At 44.8% G+C, this 23,756-nt stretch overlaps 1 protein-coding gene across 4 annotated transcripts in view; it reads left to right on the forward strand.

Moving 5' to 3' along the window:
- WDR6 (WD repeat domain 6) overlaps positions 1-23,756 on the forward strand; it is a 37,417-nt gene that overhangs the window by 10,041 nt on the left and 3,620 nt on the right. For all 4 annotated transcript variants that reach the window (XM_085863516.1, XM_085863519.1, XM_085863518.1 and 1 more), the window contains 6 exons: positions 2,746-3,291; positions 3,400-4,615; positions 4,737-5,376; positions 5,906-5,989; positions 20,512-20,613; positions 23,580-23,683. In XM_085863516.1, the coding sequence (XP_085719642.1) occupies positions 2,746-3,291; positions 3,400-4,615; positions 4,737-5,376; positions 5,906-5,989; positions 20,512-20,613; positions 23,580-23,683 (2,692 nt within the window). The remainder of the gene's footprint in view (positions 1-2,745; positions 3,292-3,399; positions 4,616-4,736; positions 5,377-5,905; positions 5,990-20,511; positions 20,614-23,579; positions 23,684-23,756) is intronic.

The raw sequence follows: 23,756 nt of genomic DNA on the forward strand, positions 1-23,756 counted from the left end.
CAGTTAGACCAACCCGATTCAATTCACTTCTACATTACATCAGAGAGTTTTATTCTAACTTGGTACTTGGTCAGTTCCAAGGAGTACGAGCCACTGAGAAACTATACTTCCTCACGTGCTCGTACTGAGAACAATGTGCCTTTCAAAATATTTATACTTCCATGAGAGAGAGGTTGGAGGATATTCACCCAGACTGTAGACGTGTCCTTTAGACAAAAGCCACTTCGTACATTTTCTAAGCAAAGGTTCATTTATCAGCTCGGTCACTCTGCTCCAGAACAACACATTTCTTATCATTTAGGGCAAAAGTCTTTTGGCCAGAAATGACAGCCAATTCAACTTGCAGCATAAAAGTTACATTTCTGAAACTCCATTTGTTACAATTTAAAATACATTAATATAAATTTTTCCCCCACAGTACGTATACAAAATATATTGGGTGTGGCATTTGCTCTGTGCTGATTAAGGCCAAGTGGCCCGATACTTGTGCAACCGCATGCGGGTGATCCTCCCACGTGTGAGCTGGCTTTAAAAATGGAGGAATTGTCCTCATATATGCAAAGCTGCAGATTGCCCATAAGGGGCAACAGAGAGCACTGTCTACGGGCTTGTTTGGCTGTCTTTGTGCTGTTACTCCCCAGAATCGTTTAGCTTAATAATTCTCACTCTTTGTAGTTGGTGACAATAGAATATTGATATGTCACAGGAATGGAGGGCTGAAGAATGTTGAACTAACCCTAATTATCTCATAATAAATTGTGATATATATATATATATATATATATATATATATATATATATATATATATATATATATATATATATATATATATATATATATATATATATATATTGTTACGGATTCGTGCCCGCCGGCGTGCTGACGGCCACGTAACTCGAATCGCGGCACGTCGCCCACCGGACGGACAATCCAGTCGTGACCCTCTCGGACTAACGCCGGGAACCAGTCACGGGTGGACCTTTCGGTCTCACCGCGATCGAGCCAATCGGCCCCCGCGTGGGATAGGGTTGCTCGCCAAATTCGACCTACCTAAGTACCCACACGGAGGGTAGACCGGGCGATCGCACCTCGCCACGGGCCACTTAAGCGACCCGTTCCGTACTATCGGGATAACCGAGCGGTGTTATCGTCGGCCTCGACGGTTCGATTAATTATCGGGCGTATTCAGCCCACTACCAACCCTTTACGTGAAGCAAGATGAGGATTCAATGAGAGAAATGACGAAGCGAAGCGGGAAAGCAGTTCAACATAAAGCACATTTATTCGCGATGAACGGAAAGCACACATATACAATTCCACCAAAAGCACATAGAAGGAAAAGAAACACAATGCAATTTTACACAAAAAGCAAATGTAAAAGCGAAGACACAATGCAGAGCTAATACCGACTACCGAGCACACGGCAACACTTATACAATTCTACTTCACAGACGGCGCCGACAACACATACCCAAAACCAAGAAAAGAACACCCTCAAGGATGAGGCGGGCCTGAGGCCGAGACCGGGTCGGGCCTACCCGTCTGGTGATGAGACGCGGAGCGGCGATGGTGCCTCAACTCCGCGGGCCTCGCGGACAGTGTCTGGTAGGGGGTGGGAAAAGGGGCCCCCTTGGTCGCACTATCTCAGCGCGGGGGGAAACAGGAGGGGGTTGCTGATGCTCGGGGAAAGGAGGATTTTTACTCTGTCTCGAGTCCCGCGACGAGCGTCTCCACCTCGACCAGGTCGCGCCGTCGGCCTCCCTGGTGTGCAGCTCCCGGCACGACGCGAGCACCCCCTCGTCTGCCTTCGCCGCCTCTCCACAGCTCCGTCCTCTTCGCTCCGACTCCAACGCACACGACGACGACGACGACCAACCAACCCTTTTCTGACGAACGCAGCCGCTTATATAAGCCCCGTGGCTTCGACCTTTCACCTCGCTCCCCATTGGCCCGAGAAAAAGTGGGCGTGAATGCATTTTGATCCATGAATTTGCATATAGCGACCGCCCTCCAACGCCCTGGAGGCGGGGCCAAATCGCCCCTCGCTCACCGATTGGACGGCACAAAAGTGGGCGTGTGTCGTTTTTGATCCGTTTTTGGAGCGGAAAATCCGTGGTTTTGTACACGCTGTTCGGCGCGCGCCCTGCACGAGTCCAATACCGGTACCCACAAGCGGCGCAAGAACGGTGGCGATGCGACGGTTGCGAGGTGTGACGGGAAAGGTCGTGGCTGTTGTGGTGAAGCGGCGTTGTGGTGGGTGGTTGATGTTGTGACGACTGTTGAGACGCGGTTGGCGGTGGTAACAATGGCGGTTGGTCCAAAATAAAGATAGTAAAAGAAAAACGGCTATCCTGAAGAGTCGCAGCACGCATAAATGACATGTATTCCCACTAGACAACGGGTTTGGGCCTAACTACACATATACTTACCGAGATATCTCACCTAAGGGACCTGAATGGTGGTTTGCGAATTTGGTAACCACAACAATATATATATATATATATATATATATATATATATATATATATATATATATATATATATATATATATATATATATATATATATATATATATATATATATATATATATATGATAGGATGTTGTACCCATTGAAAGTAATCAGAATCTTTTCATTCTTTTTTCTTTTTAAACCTTCACCCTTCCCTCTTCCTTTTCTTTCACTCTTCTTCCTCTTTAATGGATTGTCTTCTCTCAACTTTGCCCCAAACTGTCTGGCTCAGGACAGCGAGCATCAGCCTGTGGAAGTTTGGCAACAACTTGAGAACCATGCTGGCATGACTTTTGCTGTGGCCTATGATCGAGCCTCTGGCCTGCTGGTAACTGCATCAGATGATCGCAGTGTTCGTGTCTGGAAGTTGGGCCAGCTTGTGGAGAAAGGAGAGGCGAGATGCCAAGGGCACATGGCACGAGAGACTGATTGCACTGATTATGGCAGGAGGATTTTCATTTGTGATGACGATAAAAGGCTCGGAGTTCAAGGCAAAGATTTTCCAAAGAATGTAGACACCCTTGGTTGGAAAGAGACAGTTTCTCCACCCCGAGTATTGTTTGGACATTCAGCACGTGTGTGGTGTGTGCGCACGTGGCGTGGGAACCGCATACTAAGTGCTGGTGAAGATGGGGCCTGCCTAGCATGGTGTTTGGAGGATGGGAGTGTCAACAATGCCTGCAGAGGACGAAAGGGTGGTATTAGGGCAATTGCTGTAAATGAAGACCTGGGGTTGGCCGCTTTGGGTGGAGGTGATGGAGCTATCTGGCTCTGGGAGGTATGGAGATGTTCCACGACTAAGCTTTTCTATTAAAAGAATCGTTTTGTTTTAACTTTTATTGCTTTTTACTTTACCACGAGCCATTTTTTTTTCCTCCACTTCCAGGTGGAAGGGAAAGAATCTACAGGAAGACAGGACCTTCTGACCCTAAAGAAAAGTTGTGGGTTTGCAGGTCACCCCAAAGTGGTTGCTGTGGCAAGTAAAAACTTGGTCGTTGTAGCAACAGATAAAGGAAGTTTAGTCCGTTGTGATGTCAAATCTCAGTTCTGCTGTGATGTGCTCACTGAACCGAGCTTGGCTAGCTATGTTGCTATGGGGACGACAAGATCAGAATGTGAGGGCATTCAGGAAGCAGAAACCTTGGTAGCCCTTGGGGGACTGCATGGTCAAGTGCTGATATTTCCTCTTAGCCATCCTGAACTCCTCCAGTCACTTAAGCCTTACACAGGCAAGGTACATAGCCTGACATGGGTGTGTGCAAGGCCTAGCGATAGAGCTGCGGATGTACCCGGAAGGTCCTGGTATCTCTTCACTTCTGGTCCCGATGGACTGCTTATTTGCTGGAAGGTATCATTTGATCTTCGAAGTCCTGACTCGCCCTCGCTTTTTGCAACCAAAGATCCCCCTGCTGCAAAACTATCCTCTCACTCTATGTGTGTCAAAGAGAAAGGCCGCTTTTCTTTGCCTTCCTGTCGCCATCGTTGGCACACTTGTGTGGCCTTCCTACCGTTTTATCAACCTTATTCACTACCATTTGCTTTTATATGTGGTGATCGTTGTGGAAATCTTTGTTTCTTCCACTTTCCCCCATCTGGCGACGTCTCCAATGAATGGATATGTCGGGAACCACATGACTACCTGGAAATGTCATCGAGGGATGACATGCCATTAACCGAAAGGCCATCGAAAATGAGAGAAAATATAACAATTTCGGAACCAACTTCGCTCTTGCATCGTTACCACGGGCGTAACGGTGTGACGTGGGTAGGGATGAGGGGGTATAATCGGGTGTGGAGCACAGGGAGAGATGGGGCATGGCGAGAAACAAGGCTAGTCGGTCGTGATGGTGATACACTACGACCAATTCGTTCTCGCCGTCCTGCGTTGCACCTTGATTGGTTGGCCCGCATAGTGCCATCTGATCTCGATGGAACTGACGATTCCAATGCTTTGCTGTTGGGATTCCGTGGTGATACATTTGTGGCGATGCGGAACTGCCTTGGCGAAGGAGAAATTAACATGGTGTCATGTGGTGGAGGACACCGTTCCTGGGATTTCTTGAGTTCGAGTGCTACAGAGAATCTCTTCGTTTTTATCAAAGGTAACTGTTTAGCACTGCTCTTCAGAATTGCAATGTTTTTTTTGTTTTTTTTATAAACAAAATTGTATTCCATTAGCTTTCTTTTCCTCTTGACAAACAATTTGCTGTTCTCCCTTTAAAGCTGGAGATGTCATCCTGTCATACAGTAAGCTTCCTGAACTCAGGCTGCTGCAAACCGGCCTCCACACTCGTCACACAACTTGCGTCCAAGTACTCCAATATGATCATGGAAATGTTGTCCTGGCCACAGGGTCAGATGATACGACTCTGCGACTTCTGCTACTTCATAAGGATGCGGACGGAATTTGGCGGAAATGTGTTGCTTCTGTGATCAATGAACACTTGTCGGGTGTTCGGGCTGTCGCTGTGGCAACAGGCACACGATCAAAGGTGTTCCATTGGGACGCTCTGAATGAGTCAACCGATTTGGTTGAACCCCCTCCACCTGTACTGGTGTTCTCTGGTGGGGGCAGGGCAGAGCTCCGTTGCTATAGAGTGTGGCTGTGTGATGCTAAAGAGGCAGTACAAGGTAGAGAGACCAGGAACAATGAGGCAGCAGCAGATGCTGGAGATACTCTTCAGGACAATTTTAAAGATGGAGAGGCACTGGAAGGTGGATGTGTCCTCGGCGAGCGATTGGATGCATGGAAAAATGGTGGGACTTGGTGTGATGTAGAATTTATCGCCAGCCATAGGTTGGGAGCTGAAGAGGAAAGGAGAAAACATCGACATCGGCATATCAAACCAGATCCAGACACAAGGTGAGGGGTTGGGAGTGGGTGGCATAGAAAGGGATTACTTGTTATCACTGCCACCAAAAGTGGATAGAGGTTATGTTTTCACTCCTGTGTGTCTGTGAGCTGGATATCTCAAAAAGTTACGGATGGGTTCGGACACATTTGTTGGACAAGTTGGGTGTGTGACAATAATGAATTGATTCGATTTTGGTGAAGATCCAGATTCGGATACCAGAACTTTTTATGTGATTCTTCATCATTGCGATAAAGGGCCAAAAACAAGATATGGCTTGATGTTTAAAAAAGTTGTGGACGAGTTATGACAAAACTAGGTGGATGAGTTGGGAAGGTGACGGGAACAAGCCGATTCGATTCTCGTTAAGATCCGGATGCAGATCCGGCCTGTCTTTGGGATACAATATGTAAACTGTTCACCCTGGCGGAGGTATGCACTTTTTCGAGTGCCATTCCAGTTTAATTCTGTAATCTTCTGATTGTGTCACTCAGATGCAAAGCAAACCAATTTGGCATCCTGTCTTCCTGTCTTCCCCAGATACATGAGCCTAAATGTTTTACAGCGAAGCGGAAGTGACGGGGTGTGTTTTGTTGGAGCAGCTGGCAGTGATGGGTTCATCAGGTGGGTTCTGAATCATTATTATTCATAACTTATGAAAATGACATCCAGTGTACTTCCGCAATGTAATTGTTTTTTTTTTTTGTTGTTATTGTTTTTTTTCTTCTCGAAAGCACTTTTATAGTACACTAGCAGAGTACCCACCTTCTGGCGAGTGGGTAGAGTTTGCGCATTACTTGCTGAAAAAAGTATAGTCTGTATTTAAAAGTATGAAACAAGTAATAATAACGGCGATTGGAAAAAGTATAGTATAAAAAGTATAGTATAGTCAGCTCGGTCGAAAGGTGTTGACTATGAAAGGGGTCTAAATTGGTGAAAGGGTCTTAAGTCTCGAGGGTCTGAAGGGATCTAAAATGCGAGTTATTCCATTTTTTTTTTTCGTTTTTTGATTTTTCTATGGTATTGAGTATAGACTGTAGGCTTTGAAATGTCACGCAATCCGGTTGCTCATGGGACCTCTAATGAAAGGGAGACAATTCTAATTTGGCTCATATGTGCATAATCGGAGTTTCCGGTCATATCTATGGTCCTTGGTCTTGGAGTAGTTTCCAGCCAAAGTGATGGGACTGGTTTGCTACAATGGAGAAATAACCCAAATAATAACAGGAATGAGAAATCTGAAAAAAAACCAAATCAAAAACTTCAAAAAAATATTATTTGAAATTTCTTTGAAAAAAAATGTCACAGAAAACTTAGGTAGGGACCCCCTTGTGTATACCCTGAAAAATTGGTGGCAATCGGTCCAAGGGTCTCGGGATAATCCATGCACATAAAGATATACAGACAGACTTACGCTTTTATTTATAACTACCAAATACCACTCGTCACTTCACTGATGGGAATGGTGGGAGGGGGAGTGAAGAGTGGGAGGGGGAGTGAAGAGTGGGAGGGGGGGTGAGGTCAATGATGCATTCCTGGAATACATCGTTTAAATCAAACTTAAAAATTCGATTGATTTAATGTATTAAAGGGGAAATGCGTTCCTGACAGAAAAAAAAAATTGTAAATTTTTCAGAGTAAATGAAAAATATAATTACAATAAAATATTATACGTATGGGTTTGGTTGCTTTTTTTTTTTGTCCTGTGCAGCACAAGGTTGCGAGTAGCATCATTGACTGAGGGTGTGGCAGTGCTGCTGATGCAGTGCCCATGTAGGTCAGAGCAGGAATTTGGCCAGGATGCTGGGATAGCTCCCCTCCTCTTCACGAAGGGATCTTTAATGTCCACCGACTAATTCTGGCAGATGTGGTGCCCAGTTTAACGTCCACCCGAGTGATACGGTATAAGCAAATTTTTGCTGTGTGCAATATTGTGCAAGCTTCGAAGTTTGCCACTGACTCACAAAAAGTTTGAACATGTGGCTGCAATTATAAAATGGGAGCCATGACAAATCCAAGATTCTTGACTATTTTGACGGATGATAATGAAGAGATAAAGCAACGTTACACAAGAACTCACAATAGACAAGCTTACAAAAGGAGAGAGACAGAGACAGAGAGACGGACACATTGTTTCATTAATCACATTGAGAGTTACAAGCTAACTGCACATTGATGAATCACCCTGTCTGTTTAACTCTGGGATGACAGTTTATATCTTGGTTGAGATTCAAAACCAGGCTAGACAGCTTAAAGTGAGTATGCGTACCTCTCAGCCATACTTCCGTGGTGTGCGGATGCATGGTGTTGATATTTTGTCAGACAGAGGTTCAGGGTTGTCTGCCCTTTCCTCCATGTCTGACAACTCCACAAGAGGACATGCTGGATGCTTCTTTGCACTTCTTCTTGGTGATGAAGTTGGTGTTTATGTTGTTGACGGTGTTGATGTTGTAGGTTCATCAACACGAGGCCTTTCAACCTTCTGAAAGAAGCTAAACAGAGACTTCTGCACTGCTTTTTTCATGGTTTTTTTTTTCCAGCAAACATTGCTTTGTAGCCACTGAAAACACTTTCCAATTCTCTCTTGAACTCGTAGTTCACTTGTCCCATTGCTTTACTCATTGAAATCCTCCCGTTATGTTAATCGTTCATTAAATTCAATATTTCTATACTAATAAAAGGTGTGTGTGTGTGTGTGTGTGTGTGTGTGTGTGTGTGTGTGTGTGTGTGTGTGTGTGTGTGTGTGTGTGTGTGTGTGTGTGTGTGTGTGTGTGTCCTCCATAAAACCTAGCAGCCGAAAACTTTGCATGCACACCAAGAAAATTCCAAGGAAGTGCAAGAGTGAAAATTGGGTGTTTGGGTTAATTAATACACCCCTTTTGAAGATAATTGACGGAATTATTTCATTGTGTCCTTCATCAGGCGATCCTCAGCCACCTTGCTCTCTGGGTCTTTAAGCGTTTCCTGGGTAACCTCGCTGGGGTCTGAAGCTGCCATGTTTTTTTTGGCCTGCTCAACCATGCCTTGACTTGAAACAGGCCGCAACAATTTCTCAACGATAAAGTTGTTGTTTTCACTTTTCTCACTTGTATTGAATACCTGTTAATCATAGCTACGACTCGTTGTCATCTACTTTCATGGACTAATTAAAATACATCTTCAAAATATTATTTCGGTACTTAGATCGGATATCGTCTGGCCTAAATAAGTGACGAAATCTGTTGTGAAATCTGATAATTTAAGGAAATAACGCATCTTATAACTAAGCCAATATACCTACTTACTTTAAGCAAGCAAGGCGATGTTCCCTCCTCCATATGGACACAAGAAAATGTGAAATTTCCAAAGCATTGAACTTATCTTTTTTGACTGTTTGGAGAATTATATTGAGTGACAATTTTTTTTAGGAACGTAACAAAATTAACCAGCTTCATTGAGATATATGACGATGTATTCACAGCTCGACCTCGTGCCCTGTCCCCCTGAGGGACTGCCTATCCATAGCGTCTGCCAGATCTATGTATATATTTTCAGATGTTTCGTGATGTGCCCTACAGGGAATCAAAGCAAATCAGGTTTAAAACGGACGTTTTAAAATAAAGTTATAACATTTGTGCGCACTCCAAACCTATGTACCACATGACGTGCACAGACGAGCAGGTAAAATGGTGGATTTTCTGCACTGTTTATTTCACGGAACCAGCTTCATTGAGCTGTATGACTTGATGCATTCACTGCTCGACCTCGTGCCCTGTCCCCCGAGGGACTACCTATCCATTGCGTCTGCCAGATCTATGGATATATTTTCAGATGTTTCGCGATGTGCTCTACAAGGTATCAAAGCAAATCTGGTAAAAAAAAAAAAACAACGGACGTTTTAAAATAAAGTTATAATATTTGCGCAGACCTTGAACTGATGCATCACGTGACACATGCACAGATGAGAAGGCAAAATGGCACATTTTCTGCAATGTTTATTTCACTGGCGATTGGACTTTGCGGTGTCTCCATGGTTGTTCTGCATTAAGCTGCAACTCTTTTGTGGATGAAGTCATTTTATTTCATTAATTAATTTTATTTCATTAACTGTTGCGTGTGTGGTGAAGACGGGCTTTAAAATTGAAGGGATCCTTTATGGTATGCAGCAACAGCCTGCTAACCATTCCTCATCAACCATTTAATTGAAGTGCTCGCATGAGTGCTTAAGCCACTTGTGGAGCACCCATTGTCGACAGCGGTACCGCTACATCGTTCTGAGTGAATCGTTCACTCACTGTGGATGCTTTTGCCATGCCACGTCAACCTGAGCGAGTTGTTCGTGCTCCGTCACCCTGAGCGAGTGGTTCGTGCTCAGTCACCCTGAGCGAGTGGTTCGTGCTCCGTCGCCCTGAGCGAGTGGTTCGTGCTCCGTCGCCCTGAGCGAGTGGTCCGTGCTCCGTCGCCCTGAGCGAGTGGTCCGTGCTCCGTCGCCCTGAGCGAGTGGTCCGTGCTCCGTCGCCCTGAGCGAGTGCTCCGTGCTCCGTCGCCCTGAGCGAGTGGTCCGTGCTCCGTCGCCATGAGCGAGTGGTTCGTGCTCCGTCGCCTTGAGCGAGTGGTTCGTGCTCCGTCACCCTGAGCGAGTGGTTCGTGCTCCGTCACCCTGAGCGAGTGGTTCGTGCTCCGTCACCCTGAGCGAGTGGTTCGTGCTCCGTCACCCTGAGCGAGTGGTTCGTGCTCCGTCACCCTGAGCAAGTGGTTCGTGCTCCGTCACCCTGAGCGAGTGGTTCGTGCTCCGTCACCCTGAGCGAGTGGTTCGTGCTCCGTCACCCTGAGCGGTTGGTTCGTGCTCCGTCCCCCTAAGCGTGTGGTTCGTGCTCAGTCACCCTGAGCGAGTGGTTCGTGCTCCGTCACCCTGAGCGAGTGGTTCGTGCTCCGTCACCCTGAGCGAGTGGTTCGTGCTCCGTCACCCTGAGCGAGTGGTCCGTGCTCCGTCACCCTGAGCGAGTGGTCCGTGCTCCGTCACCCTGAGCGAGTGGTCCGTGCTCCGTCACCCTGAGCGATTGGTTCGTGCTCCGTCACCCTGAGCGAGTGGTCCGTGCTCCGTCACCCTGAGCGAGTGGTCCGTGCTCCGTCACCCTGAGCGAGTGGTCCGTGCTCCGTCACCCTGAGCGAGTGGTCCGTGCTCCGTCACCCTGAGCGAGAGGTCCGTGCTCCGTCACCCTGAGCGAGTGGTCCGTGCTCCGTCACCCTGAGCGAGTGGTCCGTGCTCCGTCACCCTGAGCGAGTGGTCCGTGCTCCGTCACCCTGAGCGAGTGGTCCGTGCTCCGTCACCCTGAGCGAGTGGTCCGTGCTCCGTCACCCTGAGCGAGAGGTCCGTGCTCCGTCACCCTGAGCGAGTGGTCCGTGCTCCGTCACCCTGAGCGAGTGGTCCGTGCTCCGTCACCCTGAGCGAGTGGTCCGTGCTCCGTCACCCTGAGCGAGTGGTCCGTGCTCCGTCACCCTGAGCGAGTGGTCCGTGCTCCGTCACCCTGAGCGAGTGGTCCGTGCTCCGTCACCCTGAGCGAGTGGTCCGTGCTCCGTCACCCTGAGCGAGTGGTCCGTGCTCCGTCACCCTGAGCGAGTGGTCCGTGCTCCGTCACCCTGAGCGAGTGGTCCGTGCTCCGTCACCCTGAGCGAGTGGTCCGTGCTCCGTCACCCTGAGCGAGTGGTCCGTGCTCCGTCACCCTGAGCGAGTGGTCCGTGCTCCGTCACCCTGAGCGAGTGGTCCGTGCTCCGTCACCCTGAGCGAGTGGTCCGTGCTCCGTCACCCTGAGCGAGTGGTCCGTGCTCCGTCACCCTGAGCGAGTGGTCCGTGCTCAGTCACCCTGAGCGAGTGGTCCGTGCTCAGTCACCCTGAGCGAGTGGTCCGTGCTCAGTCACCCTGAGCGAGTGGTCCGTGCTCAGTCACCCTGAGCGAGTGGTTCGTGCTCAGTCACCCTGAGCGAGTGGTTCGTGCTCCGTCACCCTGAGCGAGTGGTCCGTGCTCCGTCACCCTGAGCGAGAGGTTCGTGCAATAACACCCGATTTCCGAGCCGTTTGCCGTATTAACATGTTTTCTAAATTACCGAGCCAAATTTTTTTGTCCGCCCATCACACGTCGCTGTTTAAAGAGAATAATGTTTGTGAACATATCCCTGATATGTGTTTATAAATGCAACATTGTTTTTCGGTGAAAACTACTCAAGGTTTCTGCATTGTATACAGTATGTACTGCAGTTGGTAATCACACTGACTCCAACCTGCTGATTCCCCAAAAATTGCCGATATCGGCCACTCGTGTGTGTGTGTGTGTGTGTGTGTGTTTTTTTGTTTTTTCCTTGGCAACCTCGCTGTCTGGTTCTTCAGGCGTTTCCTGGGTAACCTCGCTGGGGTCTGAAGCTGCCATGTTTTTTAGTCTGCTCAACCAAACTTTGACTTAGAACAGTCCGCGACAATTTCTCAATAATAAAGTTGTTTTCACTTTCCTCACTCATATTATCGAATGCCTGTTTATCATAGCTTCGAATTTCTGGGTACATTGCAGTGCTTATAAACGGCTGGAGACGTTCGTGTTCATGGCTTAACATTTTGGGCGTCTCCGGGAGGTGTATGTTTAATGTGTCCCTAATCGTGTGCCAAACGAGCCGTTTCTTATCAACCGTTTTGTTTGAGTGTTTGCTTGAGTGCTTAAGCCACTTGGCGCATGCTCTCCAAGCTGCTTGTTTGTTCATTTCGGGAAAAGTACCCGTGCTCTCAATGGAACATCGATTAAGCAGACTACGTTCCCACCTGCGTTGGACTGTGCAGTGCCGTGCGTTGGGTGTCTCGGGAAATGTCTCATCTGCTGAAAATGAGTAATTTTATTGTTACAGGACATTGTTTTGTTTTACCTTTTTGTGCGATCTCCTTTTAATATAATCCACCCCTCACTTCAACATCGATACATGTATAAAAACAATAAGGTCCATCCGACCAAGTGTTTGCCATGATGTAGCTGTGAAGGCAAAGAGCATTTATATCGACATTTTGTGTTCTGTGCCTTGATATATTTTTCAGTTGAATTTTGCTAATTTCCCACTTGAATTCCTTAGTATATGCTGATATGTTGCCATTTGGGGAATCGTCAAAATTTTGGGTTAATTTTTGCCAACCTAATTTTTTAGTGACTATGGACCATAAATTTATCAAAAATTCAGGTTGGCATTTTTTTGGCCGCCATCTTGGATTACTGGTCGCCATCTTGAACTTTGCTATATAAAAACACATTATTGCCCATATCTCGACCAATAATAGTTGGATTTTGATGATGTTGATTTCTAAATATGTATATTTACACACTGGCCACATTGAACTACAACTACATTACCTTAACCATGATGTTGAGTGACCAATTTAAAAATTATCTCACTTTTAGTCTGTTGTAAGGGTTGAATTTGCAATTTTTCCTTATATGAAGAAATTTAAAGTGCGAAAACAGTTATTCATCTGAATCAGTTTCTTGATCTGACATGCAGCCCTGTTGGGTATTCATACAGCTCTCTGGATTGGCTTCACACTTGCACAATTCTGTGCACTCTAAATTGTTTTGCTTGCAAGAACAACGAGCATGACACAAACTTTTGCTGCAACCACACCTCACCAATTCTGTAACTGATTCAGGGGCTGGAGGCATTTTGGACAGAATTGGTTTCAGTTCACTGGTAGATTCTCAATACCATCCAAGCTTTGTTGGGTCAAGACGACAGGGCTTTGGAACAAGTACTTCCTGCCACACATGGCACTGTAGATGAGCTTGGCGAATGTGTTCCACCATGTTCTTCCATGTTATTCTTCACTGCGCAAGCTATCTGTGAAACATGCTGAAGTGTGTGCTGGTATGACACTCCTGCACCAGCATGGGATGCAGCATCAATAATCTTCTTATTCCGCGTGGCATGATAGCAATACAGGGACATGCCCAATGTCAGAGGAGTTTTAGTGCCACTGTGAAACGAATCTGATTTGGGTTTGTATGTAACCTGTCTGTTTGATCTGTAAGCTTGCATCATCTGCTGTGATATGTTACTGCATGAATGTCTGATACTTTCAGACCGTACATTTGACTGGGCCATGCTCTGTCCTTGAATTATCCAACCCAACAATAGTCTTAACTCTTCAGGAACAATAGTTTCACCAACCAAGGAACCTTTAAATTTCAAGCTATTATTCTGTTCTATTGTTCTTCGTATGATTTTTGCAGTAGTAAACATTGCTTGTACATCTTGTCTATCAGTTTTGTTTGCAGCATTATCTACAGCAGCCTCACGGGCCTTACTTGAGTGAATTAGTGATGGTTTAGTGCGGTCACATGGGCATGTGAATTCCACATCATCAATATTCTTTTCAATAATTTCCTTCAGTGCAGCACGAGTGGTAGTTCTGTGTAAACCATACATCATCATCATCATATTGTCATAATCTTGTTGTACTTTATCAATGCCTATATATTCACCAGAGATGAGTTTATCTGCAAGGCAACTGTAAAACTCAATTTCTGCAGCCAAGAAATTTACAGAATCATCTGAATCCTTTTGGTCTTTTTCTGCAACTGGTTGCTTGACCAGGTTGTATTTTTTTCCACTGATTTGCCAGGCAGGTATTATGATACATCAAATCTCAAGAAAGTGGGTCCTTTGAATTTATCAGTTCACTGTAGTTCACCTTCCACTCATCATTGTTGCATTTTTGCACAATCACTGCCATTTTTTCACCAACATTTTGACTTTGACATCTGTGAAGAATATCTGTATTTTTACCCTGACAAAAGAAGCACTCAGCTTTATTGAACTTCCTTATTTGGGAACTTGTGCATTGTACTGGTGCAGAAGAAGATTGTGTAGAGCTACAAGATCTAGGGCGACCTCTCTTTCGCTTTAGCTGGGTAGAGTCCTGTGTAGCGAGGGCTGTTTCATACCGCCTGCGAGATTTTCCAATGTCTGTGACGTTAGTAGTTTCTGCATAGCATGGAGCATGCCACTTCGCATGTTGGTCCTTTAGCTCTTCTGCAGTTATATCACCCAGACGGTTATGAATTCCAAGGAATTCCAGTTCACCTAAATCAGCCCTATGACGGACAGAATGCAGAAATTTTTCATATGATGAATATTTTGGGTGTTGTCTCAACAAATCACTGCTATGTTTTGACATTTAATGCACAGTTTATAGTTTGTATTGGTGCGTGATCTTTTTGTAGGTGGCTCTCCCATCTTTCTTCAGGCTGTTGTAGCTATATTCTGAAAAAAGCAGAAACAAATATTTAATAAATATTAAACATGTGATAATAAGTATTTATGGGAAAATAGTCAAATTAGGTCATGATAACAGCTATGAAATATCAAAAAAGGACATAATAAAAATTTCATTATTTTGGCTGCCGCTATAAGCTAAATTGTCATAATCCTTCCGCATTATTGACAATTTCCTTGTCAAGTTTTATATTTAGACCTTTATAAAGTATCACAAATGAATGCTAGCCCTCTAAAACATACATTTAGACACTAATATCATGTAAATACCTCTATCAGAGGTAAAGATATGGTCGGAAATGTGTTTTTACCCGAGCGAATTTCAAGATGGCCACCAATAATCCAAGATGGCGGCCAAAAAAATGCCAACCAGAATTTTTGATAAATTTATGGTCAATAGTCACTAAAAAATTATGTTGGCAAAAATTAACCCAAAATTTTCACGATATTACACAACAGCATATACTACCTCTTTCAAAGAACTCTGTTTGAAGGTAAATCTTTGTGTTTGTTGTTTTCATGTATTTTATGCGTATGTACATATATGAACTGTATTACCACAATGGAAGTGTGTGTGCGTGTTGCTTGGTTGGTGGTTGTCATCTCCATATGCGGGTTTCAGAAGATGTAATACTTGAGTAGCACATGGTGGTTTTGTATGCACTTGTATGTCCAGAGCTAAACTCTTCAAAAATCATCTAATTGAAGGTCATTGAACAATTTTTGGTTGGCAACACATTTGCCACTGACGGCGAAATAGATGAAATGGCCACGCCCCTTTTTAAGCGAAGTACTACCACCCACCATTACTGTATCTCCAGAACCGTTGGACCTAGAAGGTTGTGTGACCACTCAAAATGTTCGGAATGGCCACATTATAGGGGGTCAGTAATACATTTCCATGTCCAAAAGTCAAAGGTTTTTAAGATATTTGCCAAAAACTGATTTCAGCATGGTACGCACTACAGTTCTGACCCTTTATTATATTACCTGTTGTAATTTTGCACATTGTCCATATTTTAGAGTTTAATTATATACACTTTTTGCTTTTACTACAGCCACAAAACACCACACATTTATGTTCATTTCTCTGCAAGTGCACGTCTTGGTACTCATACATGATGTTGGACATTTGCATGGAGGGGGCAGGTCATCGGGCCTGCACAGTACTGGCAGTACCACAGGTGTAATTCCAACATCTGTTGCTTTATAACCATACTGGCGTGGATCTGGTTTGGTGACTGCAGGATTTGGAGCTTGTAACCACATCTTTCACTGCAGATATGTTCGCTTTATGTGTTCTCTTGCGTTGAAGAACAGCACACAAGCTGGTTGAAGTCGAGCTCTTTCTTGGAGTTGTGCTACTGCTCCCAACGATACTCATCAATTGTGGAACAATCGGTCTTCTTTAATCCAGACACAAGGAATTTTTCAGCATTACTTATCATCTGTGGTGACAGTTCCTCTACACCAAACCCTTCCAGTTTGGTGTAGAGGAACTGTAGGGATCTTCCAGTAGGGAGAGATCCATGGATGCTTTCATGCCAGACAGTTTTGGACCCACCTTGCTGGTACTGTCACACCCGCTAAGTGCATGAATGGCTGGGAGACACGACACCAAATTGTTGTCCAGTTGACCAACGAACAGGTGGACTGGTACAGCTTTCTTGTTTTTCCGGTTACCAGGCTTTACAAACAGCTTTTGTAGTTGCCAGGTTTTCTTGAAGTGGAAGATGAGGTTGACAAAGACATCTGTTTCAGGTGAATTAACCAAGACTGATTGAACCCCGTGTTTCACAACACCATCATTAATATGGAACATGATTCTGTCATCGGCTTCTTCTTGGTTGCTTGAGAGCTCTGCGATCTGTGTTTCAGTGCCAGCTAACAGTTTCCTACATTCTCCCCCATATACTCCTCCAAAGATAAATAATTTCCTTTTCTCACACAACATTCTGCAGCATCCACTTGAAGACATACTCCTGCAACCTTACTTTGTTCAACATTGAGCTCCAGAACGTATCAAGATTGACAGGGAGTTTCTGATTGTCAGACCTAATGGTGATAGTGATTTCTTCAGAAGAACTTCTCTGTGCACGTTCCATTTGCTTGATTGATGATTTCTGATAAACATCAAAAATAATGTCTATTCTTGTGGACTCAGAACCTTCAGCAAGAATGCTGTTGGAAAGACTCTCAGCCAATTGCCCAAATGTGTCAAGGCCCATCTTTTTCATCGGTAGTTTTCGCACAAGTGCCATGAAGTCCACTATTGTCATCTGAGCATCACATTTGACATTCCTTTTCTCCTCTGGAAGTTGATTGACTAGTTCTCTCGAAAAGGAGGCTTTATCAGGCTTCTTCAATCTGATGCCATCTTTACATACAGTGGTGAGGAACTGGGATGTGCTGGTCAATTCATACTTCAGGAGCTCTCGCATGCTGTACCCTCTTTCTCTGGCATAATTAATGTACCTAATCGTTTCTGCAGCATCTTTGTTGCCATCGATTTCTTCGCTGTGGACGGTGTAGAAGCATGCTTCACGAAAACAGTCTTGCGGTTAGTAGGTATTGTGTCATGTCGGTGTTTCTCCTTATTCCGAAATGTGGTCTCAACAAACTCTTGATAATTCTTCTCACCAGTTTCCAGGCATTCAAGTAATCCGTCAACAACCTCTTGGGGTATATCAGCTCCAGTAGAGATGTTGTGAAGTCTGATCCCAGTGCTGAATGGATTGTTGATGCTGAATAATAGGGTCCATCTACCTGTGTTCCAAAGGTACCAAAGATTTAATTTTTACAAGCATGGCGTTGTATACACACATATAAGTACATACTTTTTCATCCATAGACATTGTGAGGTAAGGGAAGTATTGTTCATCAGTTGGCCAAATAGGGTTCTGATGCTATTACATGTGAAATTTACCTGTTAACGTTTTTCCTGAAGCAGTGTTGCATATAACGCATGAAGTCCCATCAAAAACCCCTTCGGCTGCTGACCTTGAAACCACTAAAGTTTCCTGTAAAAAATATTTTTTTGCGTAATTAATTGTAAATGACGCAGTTATTATTCAAAAACTTTGTTCAGATGATTTTAATGTGCATAATTCAACTATAATGAAATCATACTATGTTATAGTAACAGCAAGCAGGGATCCAAGGTAGAATTACTTGCCATCAGAGAACTCTTTAACACTTGAATACCGAGCGCCTCCTACAACAAAGAAATAATATGGTTAATTGTAATCTTTTTAATGCAGATTATTGCCGAATTTAGAATCTTCAGGAATCAAGTAATTGAACAATTATGAATAATTGAAGTCCGTAACATGTTGAAATCAGTTTTTGGCAAATATCTTAAAAACCTTTGACTTTTGGACATGGAAATGTATTACTGACCCCCCAGAATGTGGCCATTCCGAACATTTTGAGTGGTCACACAACCTTCTAGGTCCAACGGTTCTGGAGATACAGTGATGGAGGGTGGTAGTACTTCGCTTAAAAAGGGGCGTGGCCATTTCAGCTATTTCGCCGTCAGTGGCAAATGTGTTGCCAACCAAAAAATGTTCAATGACCTTCAATTAGATGATTTTTGAAGAGTTTAGCTCTGGACATACAAGTGCATACAAAACCACCATGAGCTACTAGAGTATAACGGATCCCTCCCAGTCTCAAAGTATCCACCGTCGTGTGTGCGTCTACATATTGGGTTTCAGAATGTGGAATGGAGTCCTCCCAGGGCGGGCTCAAAGTATCCACCTTCATTTCGGTAAGGAGTCATGATTCATGGACCAAGCTGTGAAATTTTCTGTTGTCAAAGTTTTGTGTCGAGGGCTCTCTTCAGGATCGTCACTGAGCCCTGGACGGCTTCCAACTGCAGTTAGTTTGTAGTGATATTCCCAGGGATGGTTTTTAATATCTCTGTGAGGTTCTTCATCATCATTCCCATGAGGTTTTTCATCATCATTGGGACAACTTTGGCATTCTTCAGCTTCCAGGATCTTTTCACTTCATGCTTGAGGTCTTGGTATTTGGTGATTTTCTTGATTTCTGCATCGTTAGTCCAAAATCACCGGTATTAACACCTCAATTATCAATGCCTTCTTGTCTTTTTTTGTTTTTATTTTTTGTACCGAAGTATGATATCTGGTTGCATTTTTTTGTTTTCGATATTCACGCCTGATGGGATCATTAGGTTGAACGTGAGCGGTACTTCAATGTTTTCAGTGATTGCTTTTGGTTCATTTTCCAACAAATTTTCTGGAACTGGGATATCAGTTTTTGCAGATGTGCCAGTGGATTACATTATAAACTCTGTTGTGTCATTGTGTACAGCTGTTCTGACTTTTTTTTTGTCGTGTTCGGTCATTAAGCATCACATTATTTTTGCTGACCCCCCTCATTTGTCTTTTTTTTTGTTTTTCCTCCCCCCCACCTCTTCTTTCACTGTCCCCTCCTCGCTCCCCCTCCAAATTAATTCCACGACTCTCCTCCCACACCTCTGTCGGTGTGTGTGTGTGTGTGTGTGTGTGTGTGTGTGTGTGTGTGTGTGTGTGTGTGTGTGTGTGTGTGTGTGTGTGTGTGTGTGTGTGTGTGTGTGTGTGTGTGTGTCTCATGCATCCCTCCCTTCCGCAGTGAATGGCAACATTTGCTGGTGAGGTGTCGCTCTCCCAACCTCCCCCCAACCTCCCCAAATTTTTATCCTCTGCCTCCCCTCCCCCCCTCACCCTATGCCGGTGTCCTCTCTTTCTCTCCCCCCCCCTTTATTGTCACCATCAGCGAAGTGACAGGTGGCATTTGCTCATAATTACCTCCACCACTGAAGGTGAAGGAGGTTATGTTTTCACCCCTTTCTGTCTGTTTGTTTATCTGTGTACAGGATATCTCAAAAAGTTGGGGATGGATTCGGATGGAATTTTCTGGGCAGGTTAGATGTGTAACAAGGATGAACTAATTACATTTTGGTGGAGATCCGGATCCGGATCCGACTACTAGAATTTTTTAAGCGATTCTTCACCATTGAGAGATAGGGCCAAAAATGATATCTAGAACGATATCTCAAAAAGTTGTGGACGGATTCGGATGACACTTGGTCTACAGGTTGGGTGTGTCACAAGGACGAATTTTCGATTTTTGGTGAAGGTCCGAATCCGGATCTGGATACGAGAATTATTTAAATCATTTAAGTGATCCTTCACCATTGAGAGATGAGGCCAAAAACGATATAGTAATGTATAGCATGATATTTCAAAAATGTTTTGGGCCCGATATGTTCTCGTAAACCTCACGGATCAGGCAGTAGCCTGATGTGGCGTAGGCATGCACTCTACTGAGTGCCCATCTCGTTTAACATATTTTGGCTTCCTATCTCCAGGGATTTCTCCACAGATAATCCATACGTGGTCAACACACCGACAGCTCACACTGTCATTCGAAGATATGAGTGAGGAAAGTGAAAAAAAAATTTTTGAGAGCTTTATCATACAAAAAAACGTTGTGGCCTGTTTCAAGGCAAGGCATTTCTGAGCGGGACAATACGCATTTGCGTCAGAAAATTTCTGAGCGCTACACGATACGCATTTGCAGAGAACTTGCTTCACCTTCTCTTTTTTCTTTTTAATCGCACTTAAAACCCATCTTTTTAACACCAATTTTAATGAGTGACTGATGATAAACTGCCTTTCCATTCTGCGATGAACCTGCATGAGATTTTGTGAATGTTTGTTTTTGGTTCCTTAACCTTTCCCAACATGTGCATATCACTTTCCAATTGGTGGCAGTGATTGTGTTAAAACGCACTTCCGCGAGGCCATAATCTGCTGCCATTCTGTGTTAACACCGATTCTTGTATCCCTCCACCATCAGGCTATTTGTGTGCGAGGAGGAACATGGCAGCCTTTACCTCCTCGCCGAGTCCCAATGCCAGGGGCGATGCGTACTCTGTATTGACGGCTTTGAGGAAAATGGGTGAGTCCGATGATTTTGCTGCTGCCTTTAAAGGGTGGGGATGGGGGGGAAGGGCAGGAGATTCTGGCTTCACTTTCCTCTCACTACAACAAATGTCTAACTCTACTTAGCTCATAATGCGAATCTAGAATGTAATATTGTTGCGTGTATGGCCACCATGCCAACCGCATAACCATGGCTGGCATAAAGGCCGGGTACGTCGAGGTTGAACAATCTCGAAGATGGCTGGCTTGAGGTCGAATTTAGTTGCTAAGCGCACCCAAGTGGAGAGTGCATTAGTGCCCCGATGAGGTCTAAATCACATCGGTAATTAATTAGAACAATTAGCCCAATTTACTCCCCCAGGGATTACCCCTTGTTCCTACCCAGTTTTGCATGGGAAGAACGGCAGACAGAGACGCATTGGGCGATAAATAAATAGATGCTTTATTTTGCCCAAAACAGAGATGGAAATCCCAACATGAAGACACGATTAATAAATTAACATAATGGTACATAAAGTGTGATCCCCCCCAAAAAACTCAGAACCCATAACTATTTAATATAAAATCCTTATTTATCACTCCAATGGCACAGACTACCGTGAGTAGGTCAGGACCGACTGTATTTAAATGACATGCTCCAAATGATTTCCATAGTGCTACGAGCACACTTGGATTTGATGGGCAAAATGGTTGAGCACTGATGCATTCTGCTGCAGGAATTAAACAAATTTTATTATTATTGCTTTGAGTTCTTCAATGGGTTATAGTCTTCCTCTGTAGATGTTGACCTTCAGACAGCCCCAAAGATAGAAATCTGGCAGTGACAGATTTGGTGATAGTGGGGTCCATTCAACAGCAAGTCTTCGACTGATGACTGTCACCAAAGTGCATGTTTTGCCAGTTCAGTGAATCATTTGAAGTGGGAGTGGCTCCATCCTGTTGAAGCCATGGTTTAATCACTCATAACCCCCCTGCGACTGCCTGCAGCCCTCCAAAACTTCTCAATAACTTGGATGTCACATTTTGTATTGATGGTCACTTCCTTGCTTGTGTTGTCCTCAAACCAGAAAGGCCCAAGATTCCATGTTTACAGATTGCGACCCAGACAGTGCATTTTTCTGAATGTAGAGGTCACTTGAGCACTAGATCGGAGGTGTTGATCCCCAGTATATGCAGTTCTTGGAGGTGACATGCCCATAAAGAAGGAAATGGGCCTCATCAGAAAACCAGACATTGTCAAGGAAGTTTGGCTTTTCTTAAATCTTGTCTGCAAACCAATGGCACATTGTCACTCTTTCATGCCTATGAGGCATGAGCTGCAGTCAGTTTGTGTTTAATCTGAATTCTGCATGGATGGGAATTCTTCTCCCTGATTCACGTGAAATTCCAAGCTCTTGACTCTGACGCTTGAGAGATTTCTTCCTGCTTCTGCCAAATGAATCACAAATAAGGTCAATGTTCTCAGGAGAGTGGAGAGGTCACTCTGCCGTCTGGCTGCTGCCGTCAATGTTCTAAGGAGACCTTGCATCTTGAGGACGTCCTGAATGTGTTGGTCCTCCAGCACTTTTACTGTGAGATTTGTGACAGAGCCTTTCTCTGAACCTTTTGACCCATACAAATATGTGACTTGCAGGGTGCAGTGTAAGTTCCAAAATCATGTTTAATCTCGATTTGACATCTTTAAAAGGGAAGAATCGTCGCCTACTTTCTTAGTCTGTCTTGCGGTTCACTCTTCTTCAATCACCTGAAAAAAAACAAGAGGTTGGCATTAACCGTAGATCTTAGACAAAAGGTTGGTTCTGTTTTTGTTTTTTTTGGAGGGGGGGTCATGCTGTATAATGAACAGATAAACTAAAACACCTGAAGGCACTACACACGAAGGTCATTCGCACAGTTCCGGATGAGATTGAGAATGAAGTGGGCAGAATGAATGGTCCCAGATCTCCACAGAAGCGAAACATGTCACGAGCCCTCTCCAGCCACGTAGCCAACAGAAAAGTGACACTGTCTCTATACTTCTCCCAGCCACAAGGATGTCCCCTTCTCCACCTCCTATGCCCCTGAGGTGTTGCCTTCAGAACCTGGCGGATGCCAGGTGCCTTGCTGCTGGATGGCGGATGGCATGCTGCCTTGCTCATCACTGATCAGGGACGGAGCTTCTTCATCTTCCCCGAAGCAAGGGAGGAATGGGTGTGGAAGGGTACGCTGCGACATGGACAAAGACATGCTCAAAACACCTCGCTCCCACCCAGTTCAACACGGGAAAACAAAGGGATATGAGACACCTTAACCTCTCTGAGACACTAAACGTTACAACATGGTCTCCCAGTGGTGCAAAAACACAGGACGACTTATCCCTCCCTCCTAATATCCTTAGTCTTCTTCTTCTTTCGGCTGCTCCCATTAGGGGTCGCCACAGCGGATCATCCGTTATGATCCGCACAGTGATTTGGCACAGGTTTTACGCCGGATGCCCTTCCTGACGCAACCCTGGTCGCCTCTTACGACACAGGGATAATGATTGGGTTTCAACCGCCATGATTCCGGGCTGCCCTGCACCCTCTCATAGCGCGGCCCAGTGCAGAGCTCCCATCCTCAAGCGATCCTCCAACCCAAGCCTCCGAGTAGCCGGATTACAGGCGCACGCCACTATGCCCGGTATGTCCTAATATCCTTAGTGCAGGGTAGAAAAGTACTAAAAGCTACATGAACACAAGTGGTGTCTATACCTTCATGCGATTTGTTGACACCACCCTCACTCCACCGACCCTGCCCCCCCCCCACCAGCTTGATGAGCAAAACATATTTTGGTACTATTCTTTATTTTGGAATATACTGACCGTGTGAGGCAGTTGTGATTCTGAATAAATTCCATTGACTGTTTCTCTAACGAGGAATGTTTTGATGGGGGTATTAGTCATTTAACTACACTTTCCGTTTCAAGCGGGAGATCATCTTTTTACCACTTTTTATACTTTCCAGGCATGTCTATCTGTGTGCCGGAATCACTGACGGTACCATATCTATCTGGGATGTGACCAACATGCTGGAAGGGTGGAAGAGTTCAGTTGGAAACACATTACTTGGTAAGCAGATTCCTCATGAGACATAAGGGGCATTGGAGATCAGGATTAGGAATTGTAAAGGATGACGCATTTA

Source organism: Eptatretus burgeri, chromosome 18, assembly GCF_056783735.1.
Source record: "Eptatretus burgeri isolate ZD-2024b chromosome 18, Ebu_testis_v1, whole genome shotgun sequence".
Lineage (NCBI taxonomy): Eukaryota > Metazoa > Chordata > Myxini > Myxiniformes > Myxinidae > Eptatretus > Eptatretus burgeri.